The sequence below is a fragment of the Spea bombifrons genome, chromosome 3 (genome assembly GCF_027358695.1).
Source record: "Spea bombifrons isolate aSpeBom1 chromosome 3, aSpeBom1.2.pri, whole genome shotgun sequence".
Taxonomy (NCBI): domain Eukaryota; kingdom Metazoa; phylum Chordata; class Amphibia; order Anura; family Pelobatidae; genus Spea; species Spea bombifrons.
Window position 1 is genome coordinate 101,630,348 of NC_071089.1, and position 21,120 is coordinate 101,651,467.

At 39.9% G+C, this 21,120-nt stretch overlaps 1 protein-coding gene, 1 long non-coding RNA gene and 3 other non-coding genes across 8 annotated transcripts; 1 reads left to right on the forward strand and 4 right to left on the reverse strand.

Moving 5' to 3' along the window:
* Window positions 1–5,679: 5,679 nt before the first annotated feature.
* Window positions 5,680–19,680, reverse strand: ATG16L1 (autophagy related 16 like 1). 4 transcript variants are annotated; one of them, XM_053459918.1, is made up of 19 exons: window positions 19,374–19,680; window positions 17,637–17,730; window positions 17,026–17,131; window positions 16,299–16,372; window positions 15,868–16,119; window positions 14,841–14,906; window positions 13,928–14,011; window positions 13,270–13,329; window positions 12,680–12,724; window positions 11,366–11,468; window positions 10,590–10,695; window positions 9,609–9,679; window positions 9,140–9,211; window positions 8,343–8,463; window positions 7,809–7,914; window positions 7,446–7,595; window positions 6,826–6,873; window positions 6,567–6,668; window positions 5,680–6,203 (listed from the first exon to the last, which is right to left on the reverse strand). In XM_053459918.1, exons 1-19 carry the CDS (start codon window positions 19,504–19,506, stop codon window positions 6,110–6,112), a joined length of 1,887 nt encoding a protein of 628 aa, XP_053315893.1. In that variant the 5' UTR covers window positions 19,507–19,680; the 3' UTR covers window positions 5,680–6,109. The 4 variants fall into 4 exon arrangements, with proteins under 4 accessions (XP_053315893.1, XP_053315894.1, XP_053315895.1 ...); XM_053459919.1 differs by lacking the exon at window positions 12,680–12,724; XM_053459920.1 differs by lacking the exons at window positions 12,680–12,724; window positions 13,270–13,329.
* On the reverse strand, window positions 8,812–9,083 carry LOC128488297 (small Cajal body-specific RNA 6). The gene has a single exon (XR_008353721.1). It is a non-coding gene; the product is annotated as a small Cajal body-specific RNA 6 (non-coding RNA).
* Window positions 9,771–10,037, reverse strand: LOC128488295 (small Cajal body-specific RNA 6). The gene has a single exon (XR_008353719.1). It is a non-coding gene; the product is annotated as a small Cajal body-specific RNA 6 (non-coding RNA).
* On the reverse strand, window positions 10,994–11,268 carry LOC128488296 (small Cajal body-specific RNA 6). The gene has a single exon (XR_008353720.1). It is a non-coding gene; the product is annotated as a small Cajal body-specific RNA 6 (non-coding RNA).
* Window positions 19,681–19,733: 53 nt separating the features above from the next.
* LOC128482801 (uncharacterized) lies at window positions 19,734–20,280 on the forward strand. Its single transcript, XR_008351017.1, has 3 exons — window positions 19,734–19,934; window positions 20,034–20,052; window positions 20,215–20,280. It is a non-coding gene; the product is annotated as an uncharacterized LOC128482801 (long non-coding RNA).
* The last annotated feature ends 840 nt before the right edge of the window (window positions 20,281–21,120 follow it).

Below are 21,120 nucleotides of genomic sequence, written 5' to 3' on the forward strand. Positions count from 1 at the left end.
GATTACCCTTGTGTAAACTGGGTAAACCTCTGTGGGCTGCTGCCCTCTAATGCTTCGCACCCACCATTAAGGCTCCTCATGCGGTCAGTGTAATACTTTGGTTGTATATGAGGTTGTATATCGAAAGTACAAGGGTAAAGTTTTATTCTAAATTGGGTCCTGATTCCATTTACACATATTCACTGTGCATATATGTTTTGTGCGGATCCCAATTTAGTAATGAATCTAAAAAACAAATATAAACATATTTCTCATGTACGGACCCAACATCAATTGTGATTTTATCAATCATCTCACAAATGAGTTGTAAGCCTCTCACAATGCAGCCACACCTGACCTCACTGCCAGCTTTAATTAGAGAGCTGCCCATAATCCTCACATAATCTACTAAATTAAGAAAGAATAACATCAGTCACAAAGGACAAAGGACCACAATGAAGGGTTCTGTGTAACACATAGAGAACTTCCAATGGGATGAATTTACAATGATTGGAAACATTAATGACCCATAACTCAGACTAGAGGACATCTTTTATAGGCATTTAAAGCCAACACACCACACACTGCAAATGTATATGACAACTAACCAATACTAGCAGATGCTCGCCAAGGGCCCCACTACTATTATAGGAGGCTCCACCCCTTCCGCCCTACACCTTTATGGCCTGCCCTTGGGGCAGGTTCATTTGAGCAGATCATACACATGATACCCCCACATTGATGGTGTCCTCTGTCCCCTCCTTCACTGTGCTCCCCCCGCCCCCATGTAGTTCAGGTATAGATAAAAAAAAAACATCATATGGAAACACAGCATTGCCGGTATAGCTCAACTGAAAAATCAAAAGCCAACTCAGCACTTAAGGTATAGATCAAACAAATAATGCATGGAAACCCTAAACTACAGGCATAGATTACAGGTTGCACAACCCAGAGGCCAGTCCTGACACCCAGATTGCACTCATTGGATTTGCCGCAGGATCACTCGCTGGCAGTAACGCGAATGAGCAATGAAACGCAAGGTCAGGGTAATGCCAAGGTCAGGGTCAAGGTCATTAAGTAATGCAGAGCACAGATATGGCATATCCTCGCAGGCACCGTGAGGTCAAGCGCACCGCTGGTTAGATCAATGATCTCCCCAAGAGGCCCTGTTCCTACAGGAGAGGACAGACGAGCCTGCTGCAGAGGAGCTGCCCCCAAGCATATCTGCCGGCACATACCTTGCCCATAGGTAGCACCAGCCCTGCCATTGGATATTTTTCATACTTGGGTAGACTGCAGCCAGGTATATCCAGCCATTGACCTGGTGTTCCAGATGGCCAATCCAGGCCTGATTGCATAAGTGATTTGGGTGATTCCTTAAGACGTTCCTCACAGATTTAGCCATGTATTATGTAAGGGCAGCCAAGCCCTTCTGCATGAGAGCCTCACTGGGGTTTGTCCTTGATAATGTGAAAGTGAAATCAAGGAGTTGAAATGTTGAACACTCTTTCAAACTTTAGTGAATAGTGGTTACTTACTGCTAGAGACAAACCTAAAGCCAAAAATGCTGTGAGACTAATGTTATACTTTTGTTGTGTTTTGTCTGACCTTTATTGTGTTTTGTTTGACTTCTAATAAGAATGCTTTCAGCAATGCAATGGAGTGGCTGTTGTAAAGGATTCTGCCTCTCTAGTTAAAAGGACCAGATGAAGGACAAATTAACATTTCACTTGCATGCTATTTATTAATAGTTTCCATTACATTTCCAAAACATTGAATTATTTCTTTTTTTAGGAGGCAGTACTTTTTTGGTCACTTGGTTGTCTCCTAACATTATTCATTTTGCTTTAAATCAAACAAATTGTCCAATATATTATTGAAGTTTAATCCAGACTGGGATTCCAGGGATAAAAGAAGATTCTATCAATTCTTACCTGGACTTAATCCTTTGGGTTACATCTTTCCCCAAACGAGCCCCCATCCTGTTAGGCTGGCATCTGTTGTAATGGTGTTGTCTACCAGGAGACTCCATGAAGGACCTATTGATAATTTAGAGCCCAGGGAATTGCATTTCTTGTTGGAGTGCCAAGTGCAAAACAAATGGCAGGGCCCTGAATTGAAAATGTCTCCTGAGAAAATACTAATGATCTGGATGAACAGCATTATGGAATTAAGCATCTGAGAGACCCCGATCATTATGTTCCTTTATTCCTAGGATGTTGACAGACCTAGTCCTTTAGGACTGATTCTGTGCTATGTGGTAATGTTTTATACATGGTCCTTTGACATAATCTTTATCCTGTGCACAAGACATTCAAGTTCAGTCTCCTTCAAAGTCACAGCAGTTAAAAGTATCTATTTTAATCGAGACATAAGTCACAGCACTATTCTTTTATCTAACTATTTGTTAGATATGTATCACCTGATACTACCCACCATTTGTTCGCCGTTATCTATATTCATTTGCTTTAGTCCACCTTGTCATCTATTATTGTCACCAAGTGGAGTTTTACCCTTAATGTCCTGCCCACCCTGCAGGTTGCACTTCCAGGGGTCAGGTATGCTCCCAAACAGGTCTCCCTCTTTTAACCCAGCTCAATTTATGAAGTGAAATCATAGGAAAGATATTTTAGAAGGGAACACATTCATTTAGTAGCCCTCCTCTTTGTCAACTCTCATGATTTGGCTAATAAAGCTTTCTCTTACAGGCAACCCCTAGGGATCCAAAAAAATATATACAATAACTTGTTCAGGCATTTAGGCTCTACGGGGATGTAATCTGTGCTATATATCCTAATAGAAGGGTAGAATTCGATCAATATTTGCATAACGCTGTTAAGGTAAAAAAAAACATTTATTCTATGACTATCATTACATTTTCTAAAGGTAGCAGCAGCTTTGGCCCAGTTTAACTAGATTTTGCCCACCAGTGCTGCAGGACCTTCTGCCCCCTCACGTCCTACTCCAGTTAAGACTCATGGCACGTTAGAAAGCATTAAACTTCAACACCGCTGATCGGTAAGATTTGAGTATAAACTGCAGATAGGCGATACCGGAAGCCAAATTATCCTTTGCCAATTGGTTTAGAGTAAAGAGACGAGCAGAGGGCCAAGGACTGACCCTTTGGGGGACGGTAGCTTGAAGTGGAAGAGGTGGGTGATATCTTGCCAGAGAAAGTACAAACAGATACCTCTAGAAGCAAGCGAGTCAAGAATGTGGTGATCAACAATATCAAAAGTAGCAGAGACAGGCAGGAGTATTTGGGTAGAGATATCTGAGGGACCGAAATCTTCTTAGGCATTGAATTATGAATTATACAGGGCCAGCTCATCCCATCTTGCTGGAAAAACTTTCTAGCGTTGGCCGTTCATTAGAAAGTCTAAAGTAAAGGAGTTCAAGCCACGATCCTCACATTAGTGAAAGGTTCCCTTTAACACCTTGTCTTGGACTGGTGTTTATTTCTATGGAAGGATTCTGAAAACACAGGTCAAGTCTTTGAAACACAATAACACATTTATTTCCAACATGGCTTGGCAGTACATAAGACGCACATCTTCTGTGTGGCCCATTTGAGTGGATGTAAACAAACATAAAAGTAAAGCCTTAAACTGCTATGTTTGCAAAATAGAAGTTAACCCTAATAAAGGCTTGGTTTTAAAAATATACATCAACTTAATATTTACAATAATTTATTAAAATAAATACTTTAAAGACATTCAAAAGGTGAGATTAAAGATTGTGCGGTCATGCTGCAACAGTATATTGCTCTGTAGTGAAATGCAGTTTAATATATTCAACAGCAAAGGTTTAACCGAAAATAGAAGTGACCAGGAAACCAAAATTACAGCCAGGGGCAAAGATAAAAGGGAAAACAAATTGTGTATAAATCCATTAGAAATTGAATTTTCTAATGCTGTATGAGGGAAAAAAATAGTAAGCTTTAACAATTTGATCCTGTTGCCTTCCATTATCCAACATCCATACCGAGTACTGAAATATGCCAGAGAAGAATGCTTTAGGGTGCATCATGTACATACGTCAGAAAACACAACGTTACCGTCTCACTAGAGCCACTGGAAAAATAAAGTTTTGATGTAAACATCCCATCTTTAACAGGAGGTGGATATCAGGAAAAAAGGCAAACCATCTTTTCAGTAAACCAAGCAGACCCCTTCTAGTACACTTTCCCAATGGCTGCCTTCTATAATCAGGAGACAGTGCTGGTTATCTGCAGGTACATTTACATTGTATAGTGCTGCAGATATATAAAACACACCGCCAATTCATTCTCCACATGCAGCAACGTGGAAAAAAGGATCCGTCCTGCTTTGCAAGTTGCAGGCTGAGAAGAATTCAATTTTCAAAATGCAATGCACATGGCTGGTTCTGCGATGCTTAATTATGCAAGACCACTGAGCTTCTTCCCTCAATTGGCATCAAAATAAATAGGCTTCCTACTAGGCTGAATGTATTTTCACCTTGGCAATGGCATGATTTATTATCTTGGAGAAAAACAAAACAGCTGGAAATATATGCAACTTCAAAACTGAAGAAGATAAAACCATCTATTGTGACAAACTGTACACTAATCCAGCATTTACTCCACCGTAATGAGAAATCTTAGGAAGCACGTTACTTTACTTTGTAATACAAGAAAAGTATTCAAAAAAAATGTCACTCCTTGAACCGATATACAGGAAAAAAAATCTGTAACCTCTACCTGGTTTGGGGTTCTACAGATTTTATAACCAATCTGCTTGTGGGATTTAAGCCTTTAAAAGAAGAGGTTACATTGTCAGGCTACTAAGTGACAAAGAATAAACACAAATGAGTAGGAGACCAAGCCAATCACAGTCAAAGCCATAGTCAAAGCCATAGAATCTTTATCAGATGCTCAGCATGTCACCAAATGTCCTTCATTACTCATTAACTGTATGTACATGTACATGGCTGACAAGTAAAGGCCGTCCCCTCATCATAAATAGGCGGAATTATCCACCGTGAATACAGGAAGGACTGTACCCAGCCACATTACTGTTCATTATCAGGCATAGACAGGGCAGTCCATCCCTAAATACTGCTACTTCTGTGGTAATGCAAGTTTATAATAGCTGCTAACTCCCAAGTCCATGTGTTAATTAACAAAAGAAAACAGTATGCAAGGGAAGAATGACAATCTGAATCTTTCTTGTAAAGTGTAATGCGAGTGGTGAAAACTGGAAAACGCTGCACTTTGAGAACATAAAGTGAGATCATTTGGCTAGAAGATGACTCCAGATTTGTGGTATAAGGCTTTTTTGAGGAGATTATTTATTGGCACCTGTTGGGACGATACGCAATAAGTTATATGGTGGGCTGCCAGTAGACGGTAAAGTAGATTTAACCTGTTAACGTATTCAAAGCTCAGTGAACTAGTCACTGTATTTAAATATAACTTACTTTGTTACAATTGATGGCCACTAACTTTCTGAGCAGTAAGAAGATGTGGCAGATGCCAGATTCCAGAAATATATGTTTCCTCACAGTCATAAAGTGCCCTTACACCCACATAAAGAGACAGGTTTATGCCGATTAATACCTATTCCCCGACTCTCTTTAAGGCTGCATAAGACTGCAATAATATTAGGGCCCTCGCCACACAAAGGAGCCCAGTGGCAGCTGCCCTTTTGGTCTAAGGAAAAAAACTGAAAAATTGATATATTTTTCTTATTAAGTATACTTTGTAAAGTGCATTTTAATAAAATATTCCAATCTATCTAAAACAAAAAGGCTCTTTCCATGACAGCAAGTGCTACTTAAAACGACATCAAGAAGGATTAAGATACAGGTAAAATCCAAGCTGTGCATTAAAAATATTTTTTTGAACGTCTTCTATACAACATTATCTGCATTTATGAGTTTTGTTTTCATCAGTGTTCAGAATGTTAAATCACTTAAGTCCTCGCCTTCATTGAAACCATGAGGTGAAAGAAGACCTCTGCAGTACTTGGTGGCAAGTAGCTCTCTGTCCACACACCACAGAGCTTGGAGACCTAGCTGGTATTGGGTGCTCAGATGTTAGAGCTGGCTCCATCACCACTCCGAGACCAGTTGCTTGCAGTAGAGGCTCCATCTTTGGGTTGGCTAGCAATTATAAGTCGGACCACAAAACTCCTCTGCTTCCTTTGTCCACACTGACCACATAAGCACCAGAGGGAGACCACGCAACAGCATTTATAGAAGATCTGCAAGAGAGAATGTTAACTTGTCATTAAACAAACGCAGATTTTTACAAGCTATATTTTACAGATTACTTTACAAGTAACAACAATCTATGGTTTTTCACTACATATTTTAAAGAAAATAATTTGTATATGAACTACAAACCCATTATCCTTCATTTAACTGTTAGGAGTGGGACTGGTGTTTCACATTTAGCACCGCACAGTTTTAAAAGGGAAGCATGTTCCAGTTATAGAGAGGCATGGAATTTAGCACTATACAAAATTAAGTGCTTTAAGTTCTTAAATCACAAGCAATGTATTGAAGCTTGCATCCTTTTCAGTTCTTTCCACGGTACGTTTTGCAATATTCATACACGCTCTTACCCGTGTTGTTTCCCAAGCATCTTCTCCACTTTGCCAGTCAACACATTCCAGAAGTACAGTGTCCCCTCGGCTGAACCAGCTGCCACATAATTGCCATCTGGGCTATATATAAAATAAGAGATAGATTAGCAGCTACAGATCATTTATAACATTAAAAAGGTGTCCTGAAATTCAGATGAGGATATGGCTGCTAAATCCCAATATTTTATTGAGAGAGAAAGCATAATGTAGGTTTTAAGAACTTTACTGCAGCACTTACCTAAAAATGACTCTGGTCCAATCAGATCCGCACTTAAACCCTTGAGCACTGAGGAGAGGAACAGAGAAAGGATTACATTCATCTTTCATGCCTGGCTTTCTCTAGGCATGACATTTTGGGGATTGTCTGTATTCAGAAAACCTACAAATTAGCTTGATTTCTTTAGCATAGAAGTTATATAACAGAAACAAGCCCAAAAAAGATAGACTGTAGGCGTGAACAGTTAAAAGGGACAGTCACGTAAAAATGGCATCCTAACAAACATTTTCCTGGTTAATGTACAAGGTCATACACATCTAGCTTTAAGGAATATACATTTTACATCATTCTATTCCCACTCTGACACACGCAGATAAGTTGTGTCCATGCTATGGCAGAAAACATGAGCTTCCCACTGACCAGGTGCTATGCATTTATTTTTAGGATGTAAAGTGCACTGGCTGAGGGCGATAGACGATAAGTACTTATTAGAGCAAATTAAACTTTACATGACAGTGTACCTTTAACAGAAAGTTACCAGTGCTATTTCTGGGCATTGTTTGCATTACAATTGGCCATTTACAACCAAATTACAGTTTTAAGCCACAAAAAAATTGTTCATTGTTACCCGCTGTTCTTACCTGAAGGTCTGCCGCACAGCACAGGCACGCAGGTCAATGATCTTAATAAGGTCATCACGAGAGCAGCTGAGCAACTCTGTCCTCTCTGGATTTAAATCTAGAGCAGTGATTCTACCTTGCAATTCCAATTCTCGAACAATGGTCTCTGTCCTAAAAAAAACAAACAAAAAAAAAAACATTCAAAATTTAGGGGGAAATTTTTTTTTGCCTTTTTGTAAATAACCAGGAAGGGATAATGTTTCAATTGTAACAAAGATTAGATAGGGAAGGGATTCAGGAAAGAAGGAAAGAAAAAAAAAAAAATAAAAAATAAAAAAAGCTTTATTAAAGTATCAAATGAGCATAGAAATATGCCTGTTATACCTTATATCCCAAAATCGTATTTTTTTATCGAAGTGACCGCTCATCACACATTGTTCTGTACAGACAATATCATTACAGCTTGACCCAGCAAACACAGTTTTGATACCTGGGAAATAAGCACATATGTATTTACTACATGTATCACTGTTCAATGAGACAGATCAAACTTTATAAGTCCAATACCTAAAAGAATGCACCATCTACCCAGTTAAAAACAAAACAAGCTGTATGGTTTTTGAGCATCAGAGGAAATAAAGATGTGGTTATACGTTTATATGTACATTTGACTTACACAGCAAAGAATAGTGCTTCAGCGCTTTCCTGGCAGAGGGCACCATTTACACGCACAATTGCCATATAATTCTGGATTCAATGCACGTATTACTATTAGGACACGCATCCTGTTACACAGCTCCTGCATGTTTAGGAGCACAGAGTAAAGGCTCATGGCTTAACCAGGATCAGGAAAGGCCTTCATGGTAAAGTCTATACAGGGGTTGCTATAGAACAATGGCAAATAGAAAACATTCTTACAGACTTTGCTGCGCAAATCCCAGAGTTTTAATGTCCTGTCGTGGCTCCCTGAAACAATCCGAGCGTTGTCCAGCAAGAATTTGGCAGATAAAACTTTCCCACTGTGACCAGTTAGTGTGTGCTGAGGAAAAAGAAAACAAATATGACTACTGAAGAAGGCAATCTAACAAAGTGCATAATACCTGAAACCATGCTAGCCAAGTAAACCATTTTTGATACATGAGAAGCCATGTATACAGAAACGGTCTCAGAAATACTTAAGAAAAACACAAAAAAGTTTATTTTAAAAAAAACGTACAAAGGAGGACTAAATTGGGATTATTTAAAATTATGCTCAGTAATTTTTTTTATAGTAATACAATTTATACAAGACTTTGTAAATTTAGCGCTTTGTGTTATGAAGTTACAAGTCAAAGTTGCAAATACAGTACACAGTGTGGACACAATTTTGAGAGCCACTACATAAAGAAGTCTCAGTTTAAAAATCATATCAAGCATTGTATATTGCTCCATCCATTTCAGACTCCTTAGGGGTTGGTTATGTTGGATGTCCACCATTGCCACGCCTTGCTGTTCTCTACAAGGTGTGCGTGTGGGGGACTTCCCAATGTGTCAGCAGTCTCAACCACCACTCACTGCACATCTAGAGCAGGATGGGATAATGAAGAGACCGTTGGGAGCTAGAAGGGTGTATGGCGAGGAGCACAATGCAATCAGACCTTTTACTTCTCATCACAGACTTCTTGTCAGAAGGAATACATGAAATTTAGCTTATTTTAACCAAGTCACATTCTTACCCGCAACCGGTAGTCATCTACTGTCCAGATTCTGCTGGCAAAGTCATTGGAAGCAGCAAGAAGGTAAGAGCCCTGGTGACACAAATCACAATCTTAACACTGAAACTTTAAAGCCAAGCATATCTTGTTACAGTAACTTTGGCAGGCAGCACTATGAAGACTCCTGTCAACGTGTACACTGAAGAGCATGCCGATGCCAGGAAGATCAACCAGAGGGAATGCAATCAGAATATGAAGCCAGGTGCTTGCTAAGCAAGACTGAAAGCACATGGTACTCAAAATGGTAAAATTAATTTAAACCCCTATATTACTGCCATCAGTAAGTGGACTTCTTACCCCCTTTTCAGAGACTGCAAGTAATCTCTACTACTTCTGTTGGAAGGCACACACTGATAGGACTGGTGTTTTAAGTAAAGATGCAGTCTAAGTACTGCAGAAGATACTGCATTAGAGGAGCATGAATACTTACAGCGCTGTCAAACTCTATGCTGGTGATTCCTGCGTTACTTCCAGTGAGGGAACCTTTACTCTCACATTTATCTGAAGAGATAAAGACAACCACGTAAGATTAAGTACACATCTAAGAACATGTGGCAAATAAGGATTAAAGAATAACGAACAATGAAGATGAGGTCTCAGCTTGAAAACTTGAGATCACGCACTGCATAGTGCCCAGCTCCTGCACCACAGCCTCCTTAAGGAAAAATGTTGGATGCCATTAATATCCACACACCCGTAGTCTCGTGGATACATGGAATAGTGGATATCCAAATTATGTCAGCAGCTCTTGAGATGCATAATGGCACAGCTAGAATATTATGCAAAAAGGGGCTGCTGGGAGCTTTTGGTGGCAGGGGGACAACAGTGCTTTCAGACCTTTTACTTAACATCATGGACCTCAACACATTATAGAAGTTATCCCAAATTTAACAGCAGCTTGCTGCCTAACCTCATACCCCAAAGATTAAACGATAAAGCTCAGGAAGATTTACAGTATACGGTCAACGCAGCGTTTATAAATTGATTTAGACATAAAACATCGGATTACATAGACCAACTCCTGCGTGTGTTTCAGGAACTCAAACGTTGCAAAAATGATTTAGAAGAAAAAAAAAAAAAAGGAGTAAACTTGTCCGAGAGATAACAAATGACAGATTTATCGAGTTACGCTAGAGCACTATATAAATAATCTATAGCCAAACAAAAATAATGAAATGTTCCAGAGCAGTCTCACATTGCCATTCTTACAGGGTTGTCATATGAGATCAGATGGCGCTTTAATATGTTTATAGAACAGACACCATCCGCGCTGGCTTGAGGAACGCTGGTAAACACACATTGCTGGAAAACATTCTGCCCTGTAGGCTTCCTTCCAGTGGAATAATCACCACTTAAAACATAATACGTTTCAGTTGTACACTTATGGAAATTCAGTAAAGAAAGAATATACCTCCAATCACCTCCCACAATTTTACCCTTCGGTCCATTCCTCCTGTGGCCAATAATCTGGAACCTGGGCCAAATCGCACTGCATTGACTTCACCATCATGCGCATCCTTAAAGAAAAGTGTATAGAACATTAATTTGCAACAAACACTGTTTAAAGTTAACTTATTTGTGAAAATTATATATATATATATATATATATATATATATATATATATATATATATATATATATATATATATATATATATATATATATATATATATATATATATATATATATATATATATGAACATACTAGAATAAAAAGTTTATCAAAACGTTAATTTAAGATTGTGCCATTGTATAGTTTACACATGAATGTCCAGTACAGAATCCAAGTGTATAAAAAAATGCCCTACTGAATGAGGTCTCAGCTTGAAAACTAAAGATCATGCACCACACATAGTTCAACCCAAACACCTCAATCTCCTTATTCATTAATTATGTAAGATGCTTCTTAAAGCCAGCACTTAGTGAATCTTAAGTAAATGCGGGTTAGAGTGCATCCGAGCGTGTCAGCATACTCTCAAGCCTATCAGAGCATTACTGGTGCTTGAAGGGAAAAGGAGAGGATGCTGGGAGCTTGCTGCGGCGTGGGAGAACTTTAGTGCTTTCACACCTTTTACTTCTCTTCATTGACCTCAAACTAAACAACCACCTAACAGTGCGAGGAACGAATACCATTCTGACATTTCTTCTTCAATGGTATCAAAGCAACAAGAAACGAGTGTTACTTACAAAGGCATGAATAGCCATCGAGGGAACGCATACTTTGCGGTTTGCACCGGCTTGAGCATCGTGACAGTCATGAGAGGCTGGTGAGGAAGATATAGACCGTCTCCTGAAGGGAAATAAAGCTAAAAGTTAATTGAAATTATTGAGTATTTGTTCTATATATGCACGTGCATTACACAACCACCCTAGAACTGTCTTGATATAAGCAAAATGTCAGATTAAAATAATCAAAGGGGGCAAAGTAATCGGGTCTCCTTCCTTAAGATAAAACAATACAAAAAGAATCACTAAGCGAGGTAAATCAGTGGCTGTCGGTCCAGACAAATCTCCCAGCACAAAACACAGAAGCGCAGGCACCATCTATCATTACAAGCATCGGATACATGCAACGAAGACCATCAGAACAGAGGATTATTGCCATTGACCTTGCCATTACAAAAGTTACACCATTGCAGGAGGAAACTGAGGAAAATACAAATTTTAAACAAACAAAAGCAAAGCAGCATGTAAAAAAAATAAAATCCTCAGACACGCCGTGACTAAAGATAATTACATTAAATATTTGAACTGTAAAGTTAAACGATTCCCTACACTGTGAAGCCATGAAAGTTTTTTCCAGATGTAGTCTTAGGCCTTCAGTGTCGCCTCACTCCTTACCAAGCATGAAAAGCCATCTTTTCAATGTAACTCCTGAACACGGGGAATCTGAATGCTGCCGGAGAGTCTGTAGAACTCATAACACTGCATTCAGTGGGTATCTACACCTGCTGGCCAGCACTTATCACAATGACCTGATGTGCATGGAGTCCATAATTGTTAGGTTTTAAGTGGCTGAAATGGCAATGTCCAATAAGTCTGACAATCTGTTTTGTGTACAACAGTCCTGGAGCCCTTTAGGAAATTCCCAGCTCAGAGTTTTCATTATGAAGCCGTCTCTTGTAGAATAATTACATAAAGTGGTGCGCACATTTTTGTGTCAGCTAAATCGGACTTCATAGAAGTTCAAATAAATTAAAGGTTTTGATTCTCAGTCATTTTCCTATTATCAGCCACTACAGGTATCCCTGGTGGATAAACTTTCTTGAAGGCAGCGACCAGACCTTTAAGAGTGAGTTCTTTTATATTTATTCTATGTTTTTCGACTATTTATCCTGAGTTTTTTTTTTTTTATTCAATCCAGACACAGGGAAAACAACGCTGCGCCCTACGGCTCGCGGCAGTGTAACGGCCTCTAAGTAGCCATGAAGGATCAACGCCCAACGATTAAAGGATTGTATGCCTTGCAAAGCAAAGGTGTGAAAGGAAATGAAACATCACCTGGACGTGTCGGAACGATGGCCCAAGAGGGGAGAATCAGACAGACTGCAGGGAGAGCTCAGTGAAGCAAAGGGAGAGAGGAACAAGAATCATAAAACAGTAGAATGACGTTAGGCCCTTGGGTACAAAAGCAGCCAGCAATTCCAGTACCTGGAGGTTAAAATGGCACATACAGGATGCAAGCTTTGAAAGCCGAAACAGTGACCAATAGCCAACTGTTCTGCAATCATACGTGCTACGGGCTGGATACATTATACCAAAGCAGACCTGCATTATAAAATACATGGGGTCTACGACATGATTGAGCGATGTTAAATAGCCCTAGAGACGTAAAATCATTTTGTGAGCATACACTAAAGAATGCAAAGAGCACAACATAAAGATGACCATGTCTGGGCTATGTCATAGCTACTTTTTGTCGCCAGTAGCCAGCAGGGATGATGCCCATTTAGTGGTCATCCCTTTTGGCATCATGGTGAATGCAACAGCAAATAAAGTTATGTACCCTGAGCTCAACATATAAAAAAAAAAAAAAAAAAACTCCAACAGTGTTATGGCATTTAAAAAAAATAAAAGGGGCAAGGACCTACCCGAAGATATTAGTGATGGAGTCCAGCAGGCCTCCTACGGCAGGCTGAGAAAGTCGCTTACTAAAGAAAGAGGGAGCACAGAAGTAAGCCAAGTGTTGAAGAGAGCCCATCACCATAAACACCAGCCCCATAACCAGAAGAGCAACTTATATAAACTGATACGGTCTATGGGCAAGGAACTTGGTTGAAAGTTAATGTTCAAGGAGAATGAATAGTCTAAGACAAAAGCCAACCCTCAAGAGAAAGATCCTTTTATACTGACCAGTGGGTCTAACAGACATGTACACAGTTTATTCCAACAATGAAAGTACATTGGAAAACATTGTACACTGCCTATAGTCTTTATTTCCCCAGTCACAGCTGTTACTTCTCAGCAGTACTTGGGAATAGTTTACTAATTTTTGCTTTGAGTTCAAGGCCAACATTTAAAAAATCCAAAGTAAACACACAAAAAGTATGACATTCCCATAAAGGTTTGTTTTTAGCAGCTAAGTATAATGGTAGTTTTCCCATGTGGCTTGTTGCCTGTCTCTGGCCTTAGTTATTTGTGCAGTTGCACATAGTATACAAGTGACCATGCCCAAGGTACACTGGCTCATTTAGAAGAACATAAGACAAAAACCACAGAATGTCCCTACCACCAGCTCCATTTGCTCACCTGGCTGTTCGTCCCAAGGTTTGCACTGCAGAGTTCTCTCCAGTAGGATCTGCACTATCAGGCAGCACCTCTATATCATCATCACTGCAGGAGGGGAAGGACACACCCTCATATTAAACCAGCCAATCCCTGGAGAGAATGTTTAACGCCTACAACCAGTTTTACCAGCGCTGCTTTGTTTAAGGAACAATACTGGATTATGTAAATTTGATCTAATTAACATCTCACAGCACCTTGCTTAATGAAATTATTCTAAAAACTTGTCATCTATTCATCATTCACCAAAAAGAATGTCCTTCAAGCATCCTGCAAATTGTTGGAATATATCTGTCCCTCTCTCTATTATATATAATATTTAGATTTCTGTAAAGAAAGGCCTATGTAATAAAAAGCGAATATAATACAAACAGCACTTCAGAATAAACTGCCTGAAAACTAATACAATTTCAAAAAGAAAAAAAAATAATAATCTGAGAATAGTTGGAACTCAAGTACAGAAAAAGCCACCTCCTTGTTTTGGAGCACAATGTTACCCCTCAACTCCACGAGACCCGATTTACACTCTCACATTCACTTATAAACTTAAAATCAGGCAGGTGGGGTCTTGCTGCATGGTCCAAGTATAACAAACAAAGTCCCAAGCATATTTCAGAAGGTTACATTAGGTAAAGATGATAACTTTATTGGCCGACATATAATGGATTACAAAGCTTTTAAGATGATTAAACAAGACTTAATTCTTCAAAGTTGTATATTTAGCTAGTATGATCATAGAAAACTGCAATACAAACCAGGCTTCACTGAGCAACATGTACAGTGACACGCACCTAACTTCACAAGACCAGTGAATTAACATTCCGTGAAGAGGGCTGGGTATCGTAGTTACTTAGTTTGTGGTCAGAATAATACTTACGGCTCCAAAGCAAGAGGTTCTTTAGCTGCTTCAGCCAATTCCTTTTGCAGCTTGGCTTGCCTTCTCCTAAGGAATAGAGTTGAATGTACATTATGTCATGTGGCATACTTTTTTAATGTAAGGATTTTGTGCCCTATACAAGTAGTGATAAGATTTAAACCACCAGTAGAACCAGAAGCCCTTTAATGCAGGCATGTTTACCAGCATCAGTGTACTACAACGCATGCTTAGCCAAACAAATGACTGGTGGGGATCTTCTGATGAGGCGAGACATGTATTACACAGTAGACACCCAAACTCAAGGGGTTAAGTTCAAAGTTAGACACTACAAATTTAAGCCTTTCCTGCTCAGGAAAAAAAAATCTCAGGAAGGATAATGCATTATAATTCATAATATGAAATTTGTGAACTCTCATTCATGGATTACAAACAAAATTAAATTCACAATATCAAGAGTCTAAGAATGAATCACACAATGACACTGAAAGTATTATTCTCTACACCCACTGCTATTGCATATTAATAGAAAAAGAGGTGGTATGCACAATTGTTGAATTGCTAATTCACATGAGTTTAGTTTGTATCTTTCACTTTCAAATGTAATACAAAGCAAGGTAGCAAGTTTGCTAAATGTGGGTATTGTTTCAGAGGGTGTCGAATTAATCTGAATATTGTGTAAGTGCTGATGGAGGAATGCGGGTGCCATGGGGCCAATCTAGTTTGCAGATCTCCTTTCCGTCCATAAGCCCACAAACCGTATTTGATATCTGACCTTGTCCAGGACAGCACTGCATTTATACAATAAATACTTAATTCCAAACAGCAGTTGCCATCCATTTAAGATTTTTTTTTTTCTGTTTCTCAATTACCAAACTCTGTACCACCTCAAAGTGTTAGACAAGAACTAAATTATTCAGGGATATCTCACAGTTCATTAGATTTCTGCAAGTTGAGAAAAAATTAACAAATGGAAAAAAAATTCAATCTGCATTCGGCGTACAAAACGTAAAAATATAAGGAGGCTCACTTTGAATCCTTCTCGTTCTCTGCATTCAGCTTGTTGGCTTCTTGGGCCTTCTCAGCCATCCAACGGGTCACTAGCTCCTGGTTGTCCTCTGTAGTCTTCCGCAGCTTCTCTTCCAGAGCGTTGAAAGTGATCTGTAAAGCGTCGTACTCGTCTTTTAAGGTCTGGTTGGCACGTTCAAGTTCTTGCAATTTGTTACGCAAATCCTGGCACTCTGTCTCCAGCTCATTGATGATACGCTGGTACTCCTTAATTCTGTTGTAGGAAATCGCACAATATGATGGTGCTTCACATTTATCAGACTCACCAGTAAATCAGAATAAGTGGAATAAGAGATAATCTTGCAAAAAAGTAGAAGTACTGATAGAACAAGAAACAGAATTGCTAAATAAAAGTCTCGGGAATGGGAGGAATACCATGCAATTTAAACTCACGTTTCCTCGTTTGTTTGGATTTCTTTGTCCTTTTGTTGCATCTGATTGTTCAGCTCTATCACTGTCTGGGCCAACTGAGAGGGAGAGCATTATTAGCAAACAGCTCGCAAGAGGAAAGTTAAAGGAGGGGGCTAGTGGAAAAAGAATGGATCGAAAAATGGGCTGCATGACTACAGATGCAGAACAAAATGCATCTAAAAAAAAAAAAATCAAATGCAGGTTCAATTCAATGTAATATGACATATTCATTAAGGCAAGACAAGAGCAGTTTAAGCCCAAGCTTCTCAATTTTCCTTTAAGTACACAACACGATTACTGAACAAGTTTTAGTTAATTCTAAATAGAATTTTATACAAAAAATGGGAGAGCAACAGACCATTCTGTGCTGTAAGCACACTTACATTAGGTCAAAATATATTTATTTAGGAAATATTGGTGAAATACAATCTGTATTTCTATTTTGTGTAGGATTCCACAGTTGTTGAAAAAAATCTATCAATAAAGCATGGATTATGTAAGGGGCAAATATCATTAGCAGAGTGGTAGGAGGGAAGCGAGGAGGAACAGTACTGGGCAACTCATTGCATTCAACAGCTTGCCCATTATTTCATTGTATTCCCAGGGTGGTAGGTCTCTCAAAAGCAATCTAAGTTGCCTTGACTATAAAGTGCAGAAATATATCCCAATACATAATAGATACATAAATAAAAAACACACAGGCTTATACCTCTCCACGCTTTTTATGAAGCTCAGTGAGTTCCTCCTGATGTTTTATCCTCATCTGGGCCATGTCTTGCAGCAGTGTGTCATTTCGCACCCCATCAGGGCCCGGGCTGCCAACAGACATGTACAATTTGTTAAAAGCAAAAAACAATTAAGCTCTCTAACATGTTAAATATAGTTTAGAGCATCATTGTATTCTCTCTGGAAGTTTAATTAAACAGTACATTTTGCCTTTAAGGGAATCAATTAGTGCTTGCTTTTACATTAAGTCAGCAGCCTAAAAAAAATTACAAACAAGGCAAATTTTTACATGGTTATTTCTGAGAAAGATTGTGGTTTTAAATGCTATATATAGTTCTAAAAATTAAATTCCACCAGAGTAGGTGGAGGATGAAAAACAGAGCCTCCAATACATGTTGCATCATCTTCTAAATATTACGTGGACAGGAAAGATATGTTCTGTTACACGTGATTTACCTAATAATGCAATGAATTGAACCAAAATAATCCGTACACGACAGGAATTCATAGACTAATTTGCACAAAGTAGCATTATCCATACAAAATACATACATGAAAAAGTCAACGCATTAATGAGCCCCTATATTTTGATACCTGATGTCATGGCGGCTTTGCTGGTCGTATTTTTCTGACTGCAATTTATCAGCCAAAACAGACTGAAGGTCAGACTTTTCGAGTAGCCGGTTATCTGTTAAAAGAGAAAACAAAAGCAATTGGCATTGTGACAAATCCTTACTCCCTGAGGGTTATTGTGCTTTAACTGTCAGATCTGTGCCCTTGACCAGTGCGTCTATGCATGTTCTTCCCCCAGGGACGGACAGTTTATACTTACTGCTACTCATCAATAAGGGGCAATACTGTTTAACTCACTCGCTGCTAGCATGTACATACAACACCTAACGGAAACGTCAGACAACACAAACAAAAAGTGTATATACATTACATAGAACTGGACTAGGATACACAAAATGTAAAAGGACAGTACAGTGTCACAGATTAGCTATGATTAACAAACATTAAAGTGATTTAATATCCGTTTCGCAACCTAAAGGGGAACAAAAAACAAAAATTGAGAAGAAGGGTCTTATTAGAACCCCTGGAACTCTCACACAAGCCTGAGGGGGAACTGACAGGAGGTGAGTATATTGCAGGCACACTTTGAAGAGCAGATCTGTAAAGATCCTTCTGGGTCAAAATATGAGCAAATTAACGGTATCTAAAGAATCCATTCCTGTCCAGAAAACCATATATAATTTGTGCGGGTGCACTAAAAGAGAGAAGAAAATTACAGCTAAACAGCAACAGCACAAGTGTTAAACCATTGTTACAGCTCTGTCCTTAAGGGGTTAATATTAAAAATGGCTTCACGGCTCTCCATGTACTGGCCAGACGAACGCCGCATGCTAAATTACACCAGCAAGTATCTTATATTATAGGAAGATGACCATTTTGCCCTTAATTAGAAAGTAGGATTTCAATCTAAAAATAGATGCTCACGAGGAAGCGAACGCACAACGATCATACACGCTGCGCAACATATGAAAGGTGACTTTACGGCAGCTTCACGCTGGTAACGAGAAAGGTATGCATTTAATAATGCAATTATGCCAATTGGGAATAACGATAGTTAAGTTGCAGTTTAATTAAATTATGACTAATTGAAAGCAGAAGAGCCAGGGTTGATTCAGTCACGTCTAACTCCATTCCTCAAGTGCTTCAGGAGAATTGCCGGATAAAGCGGACTACAGACGTTACATATTTTCCCAGATCTATTTAAAAAGTCACCACAGAGAATTCTAACTAAATAGAAGCGGCTCACGGCTTAAAACCCCAAAACATTTTATCAGCCGGACGCAGATACGTCACGCTTTAGCAATACCTCCATGGATTTACTGAAATACTGAAGACTTACGGACACGTAGTGCTGCGCTAACCCTGCGTTACCGGGAAAGATCCAATACAGCATTAAACACAATCACCCCCAGCGCAGGAAAACAAACACTTACGGCCAAAACGAAATGCCTTTAAAAGAGCACGGGAGGCTAATACACAGATGCCAGTCCCACTGCTTAGTGTTATACATCGCTCCACAGCACCGTTTCACAGAATGCATTATATTATTTATACACATTAACCCATTATGTGTACATACAGCAGTCTTAAAGGGACAGTGTCATAAGTACATATATGTCGGGGAGGGGGGGGGGTTATTAGTCATCGCATAAAACACCCTCTTGTGGGTTAATGTTCCCGGAGTGGTTGTTTGTTTATTTCCGAGGCCTGTAAACATCACACATAAATACCCGCCGTGTCCGTGGAATTGATAGTTACATTGCTGGATGAGCTCTTCAAACGCCTGCCTCTGCTCGCGGTCTCTGCGCCTCAGCTCTCTAGCTATGTGCAGCTTCCAGCCAGGGCTGCCAGGCGCCCTGAACTGAGCACCGCCGTCCCGCAGTCCCCACATGGCAGCCAGGCTGTGGGGTGTAAAACGCAGATAAGGGGGCGCAATGTAAGCCGTGCGAGACGCTTACGAAGCAACAACTTCCCGCTCTCGCATGGGGCAATTATGGAGTTTGCGCCGGAGAAGGGAAAGACTTCAGCCAGTCCGGGCGCCTGTTTTCACCCGCACTACAAGCCGTCAGCGACGCGGCGCACATGAAATGACGTCACATTGTCGCACTCTTCGGACGGTACTAGGGTGGAGCTTAAACTCTTTATAGTCGCTGCGGAATGAGGTGCCAGGGTTACCGGATGGCTTTGATTAACCCGTTCGGGACCGGGTTTTTTTTCATACTCTAAAGACCAGAATTTGTCATTTTTATTTTTAGCAATATGTTGGTAAACCATTATTCTCATTTTCCATTTTTGATGTGCTCACGGAAGTTAGACACTGTAGGGCCTTCTTTTAAAATAATAGAAATCCATAGAACATATTATTCCAATAAACCTATACTAAAATAAAAAAAATATATATTTTGCAATTTAGCTTAGGAATTCTTCTACACAGTAGGTGCGGCTGCTGAATGATGTCCCAATCTACGATTGGCAACATTCCTTGATAACAGCAATGCCCCACATATGTAGCTTTTTATGTTCTATAGGGCCACAATCATCCTTTACATATTACCGTCGGTTGTATTTTTTTGTTACAAAATATTTGATTTCCAAACAGGGACTGTTCCTCCTAAGAGGGACACTTGGGAAGTGAGTTACAGATGGAGTCCCATTGGAAAAAACACTAGCTTTCTGTGTCCGTCAAATACAGTCAAAGCTATGGATATATCTTTTCGCTGCTGTGGGACACTACTTCTACTACGTCCTAGAAGCGTAGCGTAATACAGGCTAACCTTGAAGTTTCTTCTATTTGGACAAAGTGTGGGATTGGACAGGCAAGTGGGAAATGAGGTTCAATACAGGCAAATGTAAAATAATGCATTATGGGAGAAATAATAATGCAACATATACTGTAATACCAACGTAGCCTTAAGCCTAAAAAGAGGAAGCACAACCTGTCACAACCTTATCACAGATACAAAAATGGTTCTAACCACTGGCATAACTACAGCGGTTGCAGCTGCAACCAGCCCCATGCCTCTAGGGTAGGCATGCCCAAAGTCCGGCCCGCGGGCCAATTGCAGCCCGCGTTCCGGACTGATACGGCCCCCCAAGTGAGCCACGGGACTTGGCGTCATTAGCCGGCGCAGGGAGAAGGAAAGCGCAAGATTTGGGCTTTCCTTCTCCCTGCGCCAGCACACACAGCCACAAGGGCATCTGATGAAGAAATTGTGTAGGGGAGGGTTAGATTTCAACCCTCGTCTACAGTAACTTTAAACAGGGTTCATGTTTGACTGTAGACAAGGGTTGAAATCTAACCCTCCCCTACACAATTTCTTCATCAGATGCCCTTGTGGCTGTGTGTGCCGGTGCAGGGAGAAGGAAAGCCCAAATCTTGCGATCTCGGACGTCGCTAGATTTGGGCTTTCCTTCTCCCTGCGCCGGCACACACAGCCACAAGGGCATCTGATGAAGAAATTGTAGGCAGTGGCGGAACTACCGGGGTCGCAACTGCGACCGGGCC

What these genes read in the sequence shown, in the direction of transcription:
- ATG16L1 (XM_053459918.1), bottom strand. Translation starts at nt 19,506, where the DNA reads ATGTGGGGACTGCGGGACGGCGGTGCTCAGTTCAGGGCGCCTGGCAGC. An exon ending in ACCTTGGGACGAACAGCCAG is followed by an intron (nt 13,330 to 13,927) that starts GTGAGCAAATGG and finishes CTCTTTCTTTAG; the next exon opens with TAAGCGACTTTCTCAGCCTG. An exon ending in ATTGTGGGAGGTGATTGGAG is followed by an intron (nt 9,680 to 10,589) that starts GTATATTCTTTC and finishes TTATCTCTTCAG; the next exon opens with ATAAATGTGAGAGTAAAGGT.